The sequence below is a fragment of the Mesoplodon mirus genome (assembly GCF_964341445.2).
Source record: "Mesoplodon mirus genome assembly, chromosome: 5".
NCBI classification, from domain to species: domain Eukaryota; kingdom Metazoa; phylum Chordata; class Mammalia; order Artiodactyla; family Ziphiidae; genus Mesoplodon; species Mesoplodon mirus.
In genome coordinates this window covers 100,919,741-100,936,813 of record NC_138980.1, presented here as the reverse complement: position 1 = coordinate 100,936,813, position 17,073 = coordinate 100,919,741, and the positions used below count along the sequence as shown (strand labels likewise).

Genomic DNA, 17,073 nt, shown 5'->3' with positions numbered 1-17,073 from the left:
ACGGGCTTAGTTGCTCCGCAGCATGTGGGATCTTCCCAGACCAGGGCTCGAACCTGTGTCCCCTGCATTGGCAGGCAGATTCTTAACCACTGCGCCACCAGGGAAGCCCCCATTTACTTTTTTTTTAAGTCATGGTAAAGAAAATCAGCCAAGTTGGATATCAAAATGTGATTAACTTGATTCTTTCAACACAAGGATATAATGTAAAACCAAGAGACAGTTCTCATTGTACATAGGACTTTTTGCTTGGATGGACATTGTAGGGGGAACATAAGCTCTCACTTGGTATTGTTAATTAAAATAAAAAATTACAAAATCCGACATTAAGTAATTAGTGAGTAATCTGTAAGTGCTGGGTAATGTGCTAGGTGGACACCTTATATGATCCTGTCCTGCATTGCTTAAAATCTTCCAATGGCTTCTTTGCAGACAGAAAATAAAACCCAGGCTCTTAACACACTCTGCATGGCTCGGATAGTCTCCAGTCTCTTGGCCACCATATCCTTCCTGGACCACAGTAGATAAAAAAGCTACCCAGTGTCATATTATCCTGTTGAGTTCACTGTGTGACATTATCATGTTTATGTATTTGGTGTTTTATTTGTCCCTGTCCCACCTACCCCATTTCCCTGTCTCCTCCACTTCTGTTAGAGCATAAGCACCATGAGAGCAGGAATTTTGAACATACTGTTTTTCACTGAATCCCCATTGTGTAGAACAGCGCCTGAGTATAGCAATTGCTCAGTGAATATTAACTGAATGAATGGATGATTACCATTTCTCAAAATAGCCTTAGAAGATAGATATGACATTTTTTATATACAGGAGAAATGTTTTCTGAAAACAACCAAGCTAATTAGGTGAGTCTCTGGAGTTTAGAATTCGTTTGGTATGGATTAATGGTATACTTTCCACTATTCTCATTTTATTTTATTTTATTTATTTTTGGCTGCATTGGGTCTTCATTGCTGCGCACAGGCTTTCTCTAGTTGTGGCAAGTGGGGGCTACTCTTCGTTGTGGTGCGCGGGCTGCTCCTTGCGGTGGCTTCTCTTGTTGCGGAGCACGGGCTCTATGCGTGCAGGCTTCAATAGTTGTGGCGCACGGGCTTCAGTAGTTGTGGCTCACGGGCTCTAGAGTGCAGGCTCAGTAGTTGTGGCACACAGGCTTAGTTGCTCCATGGCATGTGGGATCTTCCCGGACCAGGGCTCGAACCCAAGTCCCCTGCATTGGCAGGCGGATTCTTATCCACTGTGCCACCAGGGAAGTCCTATCCACTATTCTCTTTTGATCAGTGGAGATATTTAGGTAATTCTGGGTAAATTCTATGGCTAATCATTTTGCAAGTAGTACAGACTAGGCATATTTACTAAATCTCAATCAGTACATTTAGGAAAACTTGTTCTCAAAAATAAAAAAAAATTTAAATAAATTTTAAAAACACTCAGTTATCCTTTTATATTTAAAAGCATAGGCAAAAATTAAGATAAACCTGTAGTTTATTCTTTTTGCTATTATTTTCTCATCTATTTAAAGCTCAATTGAAATTTAAAAAAAAAGAACAGTGAAATTATTATGAAAATAAAATCTCACTGAAATTGATTTAGGAGATTGGATAAAGTCCCTTTGTAAAATGACAAAAATAAATCCAACTGATTAAATATAAAATGTTTATCATTGAATTTATTTCTGTACTGTTTTTAAGATCAAGCTTAATACTATACAGAGACATTTCCTTTGTGTTTTATTACCAAAGTATTAAACATTTGTTATATTTTCTTTCTAAACTTTATCTATGGTAAATAAAAATGCATATCTTGTTAGTTACCTGTTGTTATGTATTTTTATGTGAAGCTACCTTTGCTTTTCTCATGAGAATTACAGATGAAAGGAAAAATTTTTCTTGAAAGAATTATTGCATGTGCTGTTATTTATTAGTATATTTCACTTTTTTAAAAAATTAATTAGTTTATTTATTTTTGGCTGTGTTGGGTCTTCATTGCTGCATGCAGGCTTTCTCTAGTTGTGGCGAGTGGGGCTACTCTTCGTCGCAGTGCATGGGCTTCTCATTGCTGTGGCTTCTCTTGTTGCGGAGCACAGGCTCTAGGCAAGCAGGCTTCAGTAGTTGTGGCTCGTGGGCTCTACAGCGCAGGCTCAGTAGTTGTGGTGCACCAGCTTAGTTGCTCTGCGTCATGTGGGATCTTCCCGGACCAGGGCTCGAACCTGTGTCCTCTGCATTGGCAGGCAGATTCTTAACCAGTGCGCCACCAAGGAAGTCCAGTATACTTCACTTCTTAATTTCTCATATAAATCTATCAGTCTTGCACACACATACACAATAGTTACATTAAAATCAACTCTTAAAGTTGAGATATAGAGTTTTATAATTACTAGAATAAAATGTGAAATAGAAAGGATTTAACATATACATAAAGGGAAGGAATGAGTAAGTCCGAGTTACTGTTCATGGTCTCTGTGTTTAGAGATCAGCAACTTCAAAAGAGATCAGAATTTGGATGAGTAATTTAAATTTTTACCTTCTTTCTATTTGGGGAAGATGAAGGAAGAAGAGAGAAGATTTGTAAGAGGTCTCTGAAGTGTCCTTGGCAAAGATGCAGATACTTAGCGGCTCTCAACTGAAGTTAGGGTGTAAAAAGAGTGAACATCAGATCCCTGTTTAGAAGGTGGGAATGAATGAGGCTTAGAAACCAAATAAGGTGATCCCTATACATAAATTTGAGACATTACAGACTCTAAAAAATGGTTATATCTTGAAAGCCCAAATTATGGACTACTTCAGTTGTAGAAAAGCTAGTTGTTTGGAGCCCCATGGATCAAACCATTCAGTTCACAAACTTTTCTGGATGTTTCAACAATACAGATAATGCATAGAGAGAAGCCACAGCTTTCTTCTGTGAGCTTATGACTAGTATTCAGTGTATCTGCAGGAAAGCAGATAACTAGTCAGTTTGATGAGTCAAGAAAAAAACTACAGACTGCTTGAAATGATAGTTTTGTTGTTGCTCTGGGATACATTGGAAATAAATGGCTTTCATGAATATGACAGTACTCTGTAAACTATAAAACACCATACAAATGAAGTATGTAGGGTTTTTTATGTAGTATTGGGTTGTGATAAGTTAACATTTTTAGCTTGAAATCCATTTTTCACATTTTTATATTTAAGATGTGTATTTTGTGTGTGTGTTTTCAGATAATCACAAGGACTGCTCTGGTGTTTCCTTACACCTTACACGCCTGCCGTAAGTACTACCGTTATCCTAGCTGAGTGACAACTTTAAGATCTTCAAGAGCTTAAAAGTGGGAAATCCACTGTGCTAGTTATCTATTGCTGTATAACAAATTACTCTAAATATAGTGGCTTAAAACAACGAATATTTATTGTCTCATTTTCCTGTGGCTCAGGAATCTGCGCACAGTTTAGCTAGGTTCTAGGGCTGGCAGTCTCGCACAAAGGCTGCAGTCAAAGTCTCGGCCAGGGTTTCAGCCATCTGGAGACTTGACTGAGGAGGATTCGCTTCCAAGATCACTCATATGGCTATTGACGGGATTCAATTCCTTGCTGGCTGTGGGCTGGAGGACTCCCTCCTTTCCTCCCCGTGTGGGCTCTAAACAGGGCAGCTCACAGCATGGCAGCTGGTGTCCATCACAGCTAGCAAGGGAGAAAGCAAGAGGGTGAGCAGGATGGGAGCCAGAGAGTCATTTCGTATCCTCATTTCAGAAGTTACTGAATATAATATATAAGCCTGATACGTGAAGAAAATAGTTAACAACAAATCTTCATACTCTGAATCCAATGGAGAAAAAAAAAGAAGTCATTTTTGCTATATTCTGTTTGTTAGAAATAACAAAGTACTGGGTCTTGTTACTAGGTCCAGCCCACATCAAGGGAAGAAGATTGGACAAGGGCACGAATGTCAGAGCTGTGGGTCTTTGGGAGCTGTATAGGTCAGGGTTCTCCAGAGAAACTGAACTAACAGAATGTATGAGAGAGAGAGAATGAAAGAGAAAGAGAAACTGAGATTTACTTTAAGGAATAGACCCACACAGTTGTCGGATCTGGCAAGTCTGAAATATTCAAGGCAGGCTGGCAGGTGGGAAATCCTGTCAGGAATCAATATTGCAATCTTGGGTCCAAAGACAGTCTGGAGGCAGAATTCCTTCCTCTTCCCGGGACCTCAGTCTTTTCCCTTAAGAGACCCACCCACGTTGTGGACCATAATCTGCTTTACCCAAAGTCAGTGTTTTAAATGTTAACTGCTTCTTAAAAAATACCTTCACAGCAACATCTGAATTAGTGCTTGACCAAACAGCTGGCCACTGCAGCCTAGCCAACTTGATATATACAATTAACCCATCACAGGAGCCACTTAGAGACTGCCTTCCACATTTACCATGCCACAAAAATGTGTATTATTTGCCCAAGAAAGTAAAGTTTTCTCCAGAAAAAAATATATATTCTTTCTCTTTTACCATATTATTTTAATTTTCACATGAATCATATTTTACAGACCAATGTATTGAAGTATACCTTATTTTTCCAAGGCAGTAGTTTTGACTTTGCAAATAGTTGAGATAAATATTACTGTTTTCTGCAGACAGCCTTTAATTGCTGGCATGTACCTTATGATGTCTGTTGACACTGTTATACCAGCAGGAGAGAAAGGTGAGTAATGATCTTTCAGAATTACCGTTACCTCATTACCTAATCTTTAAGAATGGATTTACAGTATATTTTTTAAAACACTTGAAATGATCAATATTCTTGAGTCCCTGAAAAATACACCAGTTCTTTATTATTGTTGGAATTAAAATAGGTTTTTGTATTATTCCAAGCCAGTAGTTTATTATTTTCCAGTTTTTATGCTAAGAATTGAGGCCCATGGGTAAGTAGAGGGTTATACAAATTAAAGAATAATTTTTGAGTATTTTACAAATCAATCATCCATTCTTCTGATGCCAGAAACAAATTTCATATCATACTGTGGCATAAACTACTGCAGAGAATATCAGATTCAGAATCAAAAGCCAGCAAATCCAGGTGCAACTCAAGTCTTTGAACACAGATTTACTGGGCTTATTTCTCCATTTGTAAAATGGGGATAATAATAGCTGATTTCTCCTAAACTTACAAAAAGCTATTGGAATAAATATAATATTATTCATCAGTGTATCTTATCCTTTGGTGAAAGTGTCATATTAAATATTATTTGTTTTTACTGGGAATCTTTTAAAGTTAATGACAAGTATGATCTCATTACTTTTCATTGGCTTATTTTAAAAGACGTTTATTGAATAGCTACTGTGTGTTAGTCTGCAAGGAAGGAAAAGTATATGAAATGTTTCCTTCTCAACAGGAACTGTCAATCTTGTTATCTTAGGTATCTGTAATCAATTTTTCAAAAATCCTTCTGTTCTAAAAATAAAAACCAATGTTTAAGCTTTTTCAACTGTGTAAATTTCATGATAAAGATATCAAATTAAGCCTACGTTTTCACTGTTGATTTGGCCTAGTCATTTTGTTTATGAGTGAAATAAAATATGAGGGTAAGGGGTTCTTAACTCATCTCAGTAAAGTAGCTGGCACATAATAAGTGCTTAATATCTGCTGAGTACATGAGTATGTGCTTACTCAAAACCCCCATGCTTAGCTACTTGAGAATACTCTATACATACTTCTGGTCAAGAATAATGTTATTTTCCAGTTGAATAGTGACTTTTTTCTGTGTTTTCATTTCTAACAGTGGTGAATTCTGATATTTCATGCCATTATAAAAAGTATCCAATGCATGTCTTTGCCTACAGAGTTCACACTCACCATTTAGGTAAGAACTTTAAACTACATATTAGATGATATACCACTGTCCTTGCTAATGCTATAAATGTAAAATGTAAATTATATTTGACCTTAAATCTGTTTCAGTGAAAGAGATTTTGTGCAATACCTTGAAATTCTGCATGTTTTTTGATCATATTATTTTCATGAAAATGCCTAGCATTTGGAGTTCTGAAAATATTCATATTTTATTTTGAAATAAGAAAAATAATGCCTTTTATTTTTCTAATACCTTATATAATTATAATTTGTGTTCATTACAGGTAAGGTAGTAAGTGGATACAGAGTAAGAAATGGACAGTGGACACTGATTGGACACCAAAGCCCCCAGCTGCCACAGGTGTGTAGAATCTAGTACAATTTTGAGAGAAAAAAATATTAATCAGATAGTAATTTAAAAAACCCTCATAGAACCCTTGTGAGTTTCTCTAGGATCTAAACATCTCTAAATCTACCTTTACTGTATACCTACGTTGTGTATAACCTCTTTTTTTATAATTTCCAACTTGATGGTTTCCTTATCAGTTCTCTTAATATGTCTAAGCAGGGTGGTGAAGTGTATGTGTGTGTGTGTGTGTGTGTGTGTGTGTGTATGTGTGTTCATACTCTCTACCCAGGGTGCCCCAAGCCTCACGTTATTAAGACATGTGGTTCTGGGTTTTATTGAGAATTTTAATGAATCATTGTATTTGTCTTCTTTGCAGGCTTTCTACCCTGTAGAACACCCAGTAGATGTTAGTTTTGGCGACATACTGGCCGCAAGATGTGTATTCACTGGTGAAGGAAGGACAGAAGCCACACACATTGGGTATGATTTCACAAATTCCACTATTTAAAATGATTTTCATTAGGACAAGGCATGTAGGTGACAGTTATCTTTGTGAATGAATGGCAGGCACATTTTTCTCTATTATGAACAATTACAACAAACTATAGCATTTTATGATTTTAGAACTGATTGATTTGGATAAACTCTAGAACATGTGCTTACTTTTTCATGCTTCCTTTCTTCCTACTTATTCAAGACCTTCAGGATCACACCTCTACATATTATAGTTGCCACAAGAGTGTGTATTACTTCCTGTACATCTTAATAAAGAAAAATATAATGATTATAATTTTTTTCTCAAGTGTCCTTTTGCCTTGTGTTCAAATTTAGGTGATTATATAGGTTTTGCATGTAGTGGTGGCCCTTAATTACTCAGAACCATTGATTTTTTTCTACCTGTTAAAACTTTTAGGTATTCATTGTTTTCCAGATAAGAAACCAAATGAGAATAATACTATGCAGTACCTTTTCCATAAGAGAATGTTGAATTTTTAAATAATTTTCAAAATACTGAGCTGCTTTGAAATAAGTTTACTTTATAACACCAAGTAAATTTTTCAAAACACTATGAATTGTTTCAAAAAAGGTTTGCCTAAGTTAAAAATGAAAGATAAAGTCTCTTATCATTTCTTTCTGTTAGAAAAGAACCAAGGAGCCTCCTTTCCATATTAAGCTAGGTTATAAACTATTTACTGATGCCACCTAGAAGATGGAGCTTTAAACCATTTATCTTTTGATCAAAGAGAAGTTACAGAGAGTAGGTGTCTGAAAATATGCATTAGATGCACAGAAGATGATTCTTATGATGACAACACTAGCTGTTGGTTGTCAGGGGAAACAGAAAAGGTACTGATGCAGGTAAAAGAAAAAAAAAGCATTTGAGATGGTAAGATAGGACTTTTTTATGTCAGTCTAAAAGGATTTTATATTAATAAGCATCAATTTTAAGGCTAAAGATAAAACAAATAGAAAAAAGTCATCAAGTTATATTAAATAAGAAGTTTTTAACAGCTTTGCTTTTGGATGACTCTGATAAATTTGGGAAGGAGACTTGAGTAAAGCAATAAAATTATTGAGTTACATAAAATGGTAACAAAAGGACTGACCAAGTAGACATAATTAGATTTGAAAAGTCTAATAATTCACTTATTAACAATCTTTAAATACATGAAGTGTAGAGCCTCTGGAACTTTACTTAAATGCCATTGGTTATTTTATTAACCTTTGAAATAGACAAACAAAGGAGTAAAAAAAAACCTTTCAACACATTCTTTGTACTAGTTTACAAGTTTAAGTGTGGAATAAGTAGAATATTTTTGCTTAGAGGTTCCTGTACAATTTTGGAGGGCTTGTAACTTTGACCAGATTCTATCCTTTGAGTATCCTCTGTGAGGCAATATCAGCCATAGAAATTAATGACTTGTTATAGTACCAGGATGAGAGGCCCAAATGATCTCTAAGGGCCTCTTTCCGTTTCATGAGTCCAGAATAATTCGTCTTTCTTAAAATGTGCATTTTGCTTTAAAATAATACCCTAAAATGACTCTACCAATCTATCTTTTTGTAAATCTCATGTGGACTAAAGAAAATGCCACTTTGTAATTATAAATGAAATAGAAAGAAATTACAGGAAATTAACTTATTGGATGAGTCCATATTCTGAATATTTAATTTATACTAAGGAAGCAGAAAATTTTGAATAAACTTAAATATGAATTAAATCCTCATAATAATGCAAAGCATTCTTATAGCACTTAATATGCTTTTTAGTAATAACAATAATGTATCTGTTTTGTAAAGTAAAAGATACCACCTCCATAGGGTACTATAGAATCACAATTGAGAATGTAACCAGTATAAAAAGAAAACTAGTATTTTTATGATGTCTTTTAAATTAAATGATACTCTGTAAATCTCCTCTCTCTCTTCTCTGTTCCCATCTAACCCCCAGCCCACATACACAAACAAACGCACTGGCACAGGTTTGAGCCCTGAGCATGAAGCTGACTTAAATACAAGTCCCACTTACCCAAAGGTCATATGGGGCCAGCAGATGCCCCCTTCAAGCACTGGAAGAAAAATGGGCTTCAAGTTTTTTACCTTCTTGTTCTGCAGCCACCTGGAAACTAGGTTTTACTGGAAAATTGTACCATCAGTGGCCTACTAGGAAGATTTTCACTTGAGTGATTCTTCTACCCAATCCTAGCTTAACTCTGTATTAAGCTAGAAATTTTAGGACTGGAGAAAACTTAGCTTAAGTAGAGCAATCATAGTTAACTAATCAAAAGCCCTTAAAAAACTAGGGACAGATTTTTCCATACCAGGGATTCATCTCAAAATATAACCATTAAAAAACAGGTGAATTTAAGACAAATTATGTTAATAAATTTACTTAATGGTAACATTTTAAATCCAGATATATTATGTTTCTTTTTAAATAGTAAATATGAGTAATATATCTTAGGCAAAGTTGCGCTAATGTATATATTGACAATATAGTACTAATTAACCTACCAAGAAGCAGTATTTTGTACCTGACTGCATTACATATTTTATATTAAACGTGATGCTTCTCTAAATTCATTTCAGATGTTTAGTCAAGTTTAAACAACAAACAAAAAAAGAATTTAATTGAGTCAGCCAAATAAGCTAATTAAGTCAGCTAATTTGCCTAAAAGTGTATATGCTAAAATTTTAAATGAATTCTTGAGAATTGGTAGGTAATATTTACCAGTTTGGTCAATTTGTTGGTCATATTTTTCATTTGGGACCAGTTATTTCATATACATATTAGCAGGTCTAATAAATATTTGTAGTTACCAAGCACAACAGTTTAATCAGCATTTCAAGTGTATTATATGCAAATAAAGTTATATGATCAATAGCCTCTTAATGTATAAGTTTTAAAGCACCATGAAACCTCTTAAGAAACAATTCAAAGCTTTGTAAAATAACTTCTTCAAAGTTTTCATATTTCTTTTAAAATTAGTCTTTTACTGTCATTGGTTATTTTCAAGTCTAGCATCTGTTCATATTTCTTTCCAAAATTAATCTTTTACTGTCGTTGGTTATTTTCAAGTCTAGCATCTGTTGAGTGTAAGGGGCAGGGGCTAGGGATGAGGGAATCACCAGAGTGGAGTATCACTGTCTGAAACATAGTCATGGTGTTCCATAATATTTGGGTTTCTATAAATGATACATTTCACAATATTTGATACTTTCTTAAATGTCGATTACACATCTTTATAATATGAAATGATATATTTGTATAAAAACCCTGATGGATGATAGATAGATAGATAGATAAAAGAAAAAAGATAGAATAACAGATAGACCTCAAAAAGATAAACAGATAGACCTCAATATTTTTCAGAAATGCTGTAAATTGAGTTTGTAATATTGACCTGACTCAGCAGTATGATGTATTAGGGGTAACAGGTTATGCTGTAATTCATTATAAACATCTGTTAAGATAGATTATTCCTTCTTCCTCATTCAACATATATTTATTGAGGATGTACTATTTTCAGGCTCACCAGACTTTGTCAGATTTAAAGCTAGCCTATATAAAAGAAGTAGTTCTCACTTAAGCACCTTATTATGCATGAAGAGGAAAGAAATGCACCACTGTAATTTGGGGATATAGATGATGCCAGCCGTCATCATTTAGGGAATGACATTGGCATTAGGGAGTGTTGAAAGGACCATTCAGCAGAGCCAGTGCAGAAGTCTGAACACAGTGTCCCTCCATACTTTCTCATGTTAACAAGCATTCGCTTGACAGAGTTGAATTGCATATGTTGTTCTCTATGGAGAAGAAGGGTAGATGTATCACAGTTCTCCCTTGGGAACATAGAAAGCAGTTTGGTTTAAAGTCAGAGATTTTTTGGGTGAAAGAAAGATGAATGTGGAATAAAACAGGCAAACCGTGTTGCTGATACTAACAATGATTTGAATCCTACCTTGTTTAGGATATGATAGTTTCTGTGTCAGATAGGAGCTCAGAGTTACTTTGACTACAAGTTCAATTATAGATGGAAAGGAATAAAGTATGACTCTTTTCTTTTTCTTCAGCTGTTTAATGAAATTTTCTTTGTGATTGTGAAGATTCTTAAATTGTTTAATCAGCTCAATATTGTATCATAGAGTCAATACCTTAAATGAGCTATATTAGTGAGCTGGTTAGGCTGTTTCACAAAATCACATGTGTTTAGAGATGAACGTGGGCATGACATTCCCAAACAAAAAATATGGAAGGATGTATCCATTGGTTAATTGCAAGTTTCATTTATTACCATACAAATTTTTTCAGTTTTTTTCCTTTCATTAATTTGGGAAGGTTTCATTTTGCTTTCCCTCTCTGCACAATGATTCAAGGTTTTCTAAGCCAGGGCCACACCTTAAATTACTTTTCCCTCATTTCACTCTCTTGATCTATACCTTTTTCCTCATTTTGAATGAGGGGAGAGTGGATAATATGGTGGGAGGCTCTGGCTTATTACTTTGGCACCAGCCATTCCTTTTATAGCACATAATTTTCTGACCAACTCCAAAGCTGCTAAAATATAATTCTTAGCAATGGCATTTTGACACATTAAGATATGTGTAGTGAACAGGTGTTTGCTTGGGATTGCACTTCACTCTTTGCTTTTATTTCATGGGAAAGGCAATTACACTGGCAGGTATCATATTCAGAGAGTGAGAAGACAAATTATTTTCAAAAGCATAAATGGAGCTTCCCATAACAGGGGCTCATTCCTGTGGTTTCTCGGGCTCTACATTTTCAGAGCTTAGAGGAACCACATCCCTGTTTGGAAAAGATTTTTCTTTTTTTTCCTTCCCTTGCTGATGTCATTACTGTTGCTATGGAGAGGAAATAAGTGCCTCATGACATTGCTGGAAAAATCAACACTGATGTATTTCTGTATGGCAAATAATCCATTTCAGAGCTTGTTTTTTTATTAGTAGAGGCTTGCTAAAAATTGTCAGAACTAACACCAAAAAGGAAATGTTCCTTTTCCGAACCACGCTGGTATATAAAAGGTGGTTTATGTGAAGGTGTACCTAAATATTTCCTTCCTAATGATAGTGAAGAGAATGAAATACATAGTAACCCATGTGAATTGAGGAAGAAGAAAACATGTTCTATAAACTATTAGGCATGATTTATATTATTCGGAACTTTTTCTTGGAAATGACCACCCCGCTGTTTTAAGATCTATCTTGAGTTATTCAGTTGTACGGCACTACCCCATTCAGGTCTGAGCCCTTAGAAGACATTAGTCCTGGTTTCACTTTGTATCATTCCTCAGGCATTCTTTTCTTCCCTGCTATAGAAGTCAAGGTGCCAAGTCAGATAAAAGAGATAATGTTTATGATGTCTTAGTATCAACACATGATTCTTGATTCATCTCACCCTGAGGAACAAGCAGTTACCAAAACCAAGATCCCCGAGACTAAGGGTTAAGTGGAAAAAGCCACTTTTATATAAACTTGTAATTAATATATGATGTTTCTGTTGAACTGTTCTGAATTTTATTGTTATTAAGTAAATAATTAAGATTTTCCATGAGAAAAATACCTTACTCAATCTATGAGTTTTAACAAATAGAGGGACTAAAGAATAAAAGGATTTAGAAAAGGAAAGAAAGCATGTCATTGCAACTGAAATGCCATTACCATCAGTAGTATTTGGTGATATCCATGGAGTGACTGCAAAAGAATACTCCATTATTAAGTGGAAATATGCCTTTGACAGTGTGCTTTTGATGTTGAAAACTGTGATGGGTTTTAATGAAAGCTATAAAATAAATGTACAATATTTCCACCTTTGAATCCATTGTTGGAAGATTTACCGGTTGCATTTTTCTTGCATTAAGAATGTGTTTTATGTGAATGACTGATTTGTCATGTCTATGGGTTTTTTTGTTTGTTTGGTTGGGGTTTTTTGGGGTTTTTTTTTTTTTTTTTTTGCCTGCAGTGGCACATCTAGTGATGAAATGTGCAACTTATACATTATGTATTACATGGAAGCCAAGCATGCAGTTTCTTTCATGACCTGTACACAGAATATCGCTCCGGATTTGTTCAGAACCATACCACCAGAGGCCAACATTCCAATTCCTGTGAAGTCTGATATGGTTATGATGCATGGACATCACAAAGGTAAAACTGGTGTTTAAATCAACACCAATTTGTATTTTATATTTTCTTATGTGTCTCACTTGACTGTATGATTAATGTTTAAAATCATCCTCCTTCTGTCAAACAATCGCATGTGTACACATAATCTGATTCCCTCTTTTCCCTCTTTATCCTCTATCTCCCCTCCTGACATTCCCCCATCAAAACAGTTAAAGTGAAAACTCTCAACTAGTGATGAGACAGATTCATTTGAGACCAATTCCATAAATGTAGATCTTTCTTCATTTAATTTGTGTTTCTAGTTTCCTCATTTCATTCATAACCAGTAATGAATTATTCAGTTTATGAATTTATACACCATGTTCTAAAGAGTGCTACAGTTTGCCAATGAAAATGGTTATCATCTCCGACCATACCCTAAATTATCTGTTGAATGAGTCTTCAAGCAAAGAACAGTTCTTGATTTATGAGGCATTACTAGCCTTAGTCTTTTGGGTCTCATTCTCTAAATTGTTCTTTAATTTACTGTTCATCTGCAAAATGGTCATGTTGATTGTCACTTCTTTAGTTTAAAATTGCAAAACCCACATACTTTTTTATTGGAGGAAGTATGCTGAGACTTTACTGAGTATTACAAGTTCAGTCTTAATGCCAGAACTTATTATTTCTTTCTATAGGAAATTTTATAAAAGAAATTAACATAGCAATCAGGTCATTTATAAAAATCATAATATATTTATAAAATGTACCTTAAAATGTTCTGAAAATATCCTAAAAATATTACTAGATTCAACTTTTTAAAAAATACAAGCAGTTTTATTAATGCATCTTTAAAATTCTGTATCATTTATATATTACTGAAAGGGTAGTTGATCCAGTTATTAAGTCAGAGTCTGGTACTTGGTAATTATGCTAGAGTTTTTTGTGAATTAGAGCATTTCTGCCATATCATTTCATAATACTATTGTTTTTATGAAATACAAGACCCTGAAAATATTTTATGTTGATAGCATATTTCCAATAAACTACTGCAAATTTATGCTCAGCTCTTTTGCTCCTTTACAGAAACAGTGAATAAAGATAAGACTTCTTTACTACAGCAGCCAAAACGAGAAGAAGTATTAGAACAGGGTATGTATGCTTACTTCTGTAACTAGGCCTATAAAAGTATTCATTATCCAAATAGGCAACCAAATTTTAAAGTTATTGAGGTATTTTAGGTCTTTCTTTATCAGCCTAATACCCTACATATTGCTGATTTTATATAATACCTAATTCATGAGAAAATGGTCAAATGTTGCACTTTGGCTTTGAAAATAAAATGCATTAATGTAATTTAGTCCCATTAGATTTTTCTGTCTTTGTTTTACCTTACTTAATGTTGTAACTTTTATATATAGTGCAAGTACAGATATAATCATTAGAAACAATCAGTGGGCTGCTTTTGAAACCTTATGTCCTTTAATATTTAAATTCTTGTATGTTTTGTATGGTGTGTTCATAACTATATCTGAGGTTCAAGAAAAAAAGAAATTAAGAATTAAACATATCTTACCTCTCTTTTAAGTCATTCTTCTCTGCCTTCAGTTAAGGTAGGCGGGATTATCATCTTATGCATTTGTAGTTTTGTGTTAAGTTGCCATCTGAAGGGTTAGGAAAGCTTCATTCTTCCTCTGTTCTATTTATTTAAAGTGGTAATATTTGATGTTTTAGGTCATATACTGTATGTGCTGGCACTGAAAATTTATTCTCCTGAATCTTGCTTTCTTGCCAGTTAAATTGGAACATAGTACTTTGTGTTAGGTGTTGAAGTATGTTATCAAGTCGTTTTTGGCCTAGATGTAATATATTTAAAAACATTAGTTTAATGTTAATGCAAACATGCTTCTATTGACAACATAAAGTGTATAGGAAATAGATAGGATTTTTCTATTAGCAACTTACAGAAATTTGTGACTCTTTGGGTATTGTAAACCACTATAGGAATTATTCAAAATGTGTTCTGTTAAGTCTAGGTCAAAGATATTACTCTTGCACTAATAGTATTTGCAAAATTAAAAACTCAGACTTTTTAAAGGAAAAAATGTATTCTGAAAGGAAAATAGGGTAAACTGTAATATAAAAGTTTTGAAATTATATAGAGTATGTTCCATAACATCTCATTCTAACAAAGTGGCTTAAAAATAAACTTAGCTCGAAGTTGTTTCTATTTTTGTATTAAGTCAAAAAAGGGAGATGATTTTATAGTGAATAATTTATGCTAAGTGGTTCCTACTAAACTATTGAGTATGACTTAAAATAGCTAAATTTATCAATCCTGTGTATATAATTTGTAAGGAAGTCAGTAATTGTAGCCTAAATATAGTAGTTTTAAGTGTTTACTATAACTGTCCAGAAATAATTGGAGTCATCTTAGAACACATTTCCAAATACCAACATATGTGGTACAGTGTGGAATGAGATCACCATTTAGTAGGTGCAGCTAGTAAAATGTTTCTGTGGAAACTGAGGCTGGACTTTTTTCCTTTTGAAGTTATTTGAGTTGATCAAGAAAGACATTGAAACCCCTGAAAGATTAGAAACCCAGAGGTTTTATTAGCAGAGGAACCTTAAATATTAGATTTAATCTGTTCTTTTCAAACCATAGGATTTTAGGAGGTGTCATGTATGCCTAAAAACCAAATCCTTTAATACACTTTCATATATTGCCATTCATTTATCCTTTTATGTTTGGTAGCATATACATATAGTATTAAGAAGCTTAAATATACCCTTATATATTTATTGATATATTGGGCTATATACCCAGTATAGTCTTAATGGTTTCAGAGAAGAATTCTATGGATACATAAATTATTTTCCTGTAGTTACCATTTTATTCTACTTATGAATAAAAATGCTGTAAAGTGATTTAACTTGGGAAGAAAAAACCAGTAGTCTGACTCAATTTTCATACTGCAGAAAATAGACTGTGGCATTCATATGTTGAAATTAGTAGGTCCATCAGAATGTTACCTAGATTATGTGAAGACAAATACCTCACCAAAAGCTATTTCAATGGCCATTGTAGCCTCTCTATTATTCTATTAGTCTTTGGGGATCACCAGCCTGTAATTTAAAGAGAAATATAAAAATATTCCAAATGCATATTTGTACCCATAGTTTATTTGACTTGCTAGTTAGATCAATCTCCTTGCAATACACAGGGAAAATCTACTCATTACTGAGAGAGTATCCCATTCTTCTCAGAGATGTTTGTTTGCACAAAATATCTATTTGTATTCATTCCCTGGGGTGTTAAATTGACCAAGTAGATGACAGGGGGGCTCTAATTATTCAAATAAATTACACCATGTAGGCTGATTTTTAAAGAAATCCCTCAGACTTAACCCTTTGCCTTATTTTGGTATTCTGGCAAAAACAAGTTATGTTCAAGTACTCCTCCTGGTTGTATTGATTCTTTCAGTATTTTAAATCTCCGATACATAAAAGCCCTGAATTATTTCAGTTGTACTAGCCATAAACTAAAAGACAGCATCTGTGTTGGTCACACAGGATATAAAACTCCCATTGGAAATAGAACAGTTGAGGGGCAGGGAAGAAAAGACCCAAAACATAAGAGGACATGTACCCAAAGGCAAGCTCTGTACCCATCAGTGACTAAATAATAGAGAAAGTTCTACCTGGATAATACAAACAATATTTTTTTTTTGCTTCCTGTCTTAATACATTGGCAAAGCAGACAGGAAGATAAAAGTCATGATATGTCATAAATGCTGTGTTGGAAAGAAGGGATGACCTTTACTGAGGTAGTAAAGAAAAAAAAAGAGAGAGAAAGACTCATATGCCATAGGCTGAAAAAAAGAAATGTAGCAGTGCCACAAATGGACAGGAAGTAGTAGGTACCTCCAACATGGAGAGAAAAAAAAAACAAAGCAAACTAATAATCTATTTAACACAGGTTTATCTAATACTCTATTTCCACAGGAGAAATATAAGTGTTTTATTTCCTTTGAAATTCTTATCACTAAAATTGCTAGCTATTAATTTTCACCAGAATATTAACCTTGACCAGAAGTTAACTAGTTTGAAAGAGCCATCTGAGTTTTGTGTGAATCCATGTAGAATTGCCCATCCTATGCTTACTCACAAGCACACTAACCTGCTTCAGCATCCTTGTCTGCCTTTGTTGCCTCTTGAACAAAATTTGGCCGAAGGCAAATGTATCTCAGACTCTATCTCAAA

The 17,073-nt window shown here is 34.2% G+C and overlaps 1 protein-coding gene across 16 annotated transcripts in view; it reads left to right on the top strand.

The window, feature by feature from the left end:
• Positions 1–17,073, top strand: part of PAM (peptidylglycine alpha-amidating monooxygenase) — a 281,047-nt gene that overhangs the window by 213,658 nt on the left and 50,316 nt on the right. For all 16 annotated transcript variants that reach the window (XM_082620652.1, XM_082620650.1, XM_082620648.1 and 13 more), the window contains 7 exons: positions 3,213–3,261; positions 4,618–4,685; positions 5,764–5,844; positions 6,119–6,195; positions 6,560–6,663; positions 12,665–12,849; positions 13,894–13,959. In XM_082620652.1, the coding sequence (XP_082476778.1) occupies positions 3,213–3,261; positions 4,618–4,685; positions 5,764–5,844; positions 6,119–6,195; positions 6,560–6,663; positions 12,665–12,849; positions 13,894–13,959 (630 nt within the window). The remainder of the gene's footprint in view (positions 1–3,212; positions 3,262–4,617; positions 4,686–5,763; positions 5,845–6,118; positions 6,196–6,559; positions 6,664–12,664; positions 12,850–13,893; positions 13,960–17,073) is intronic.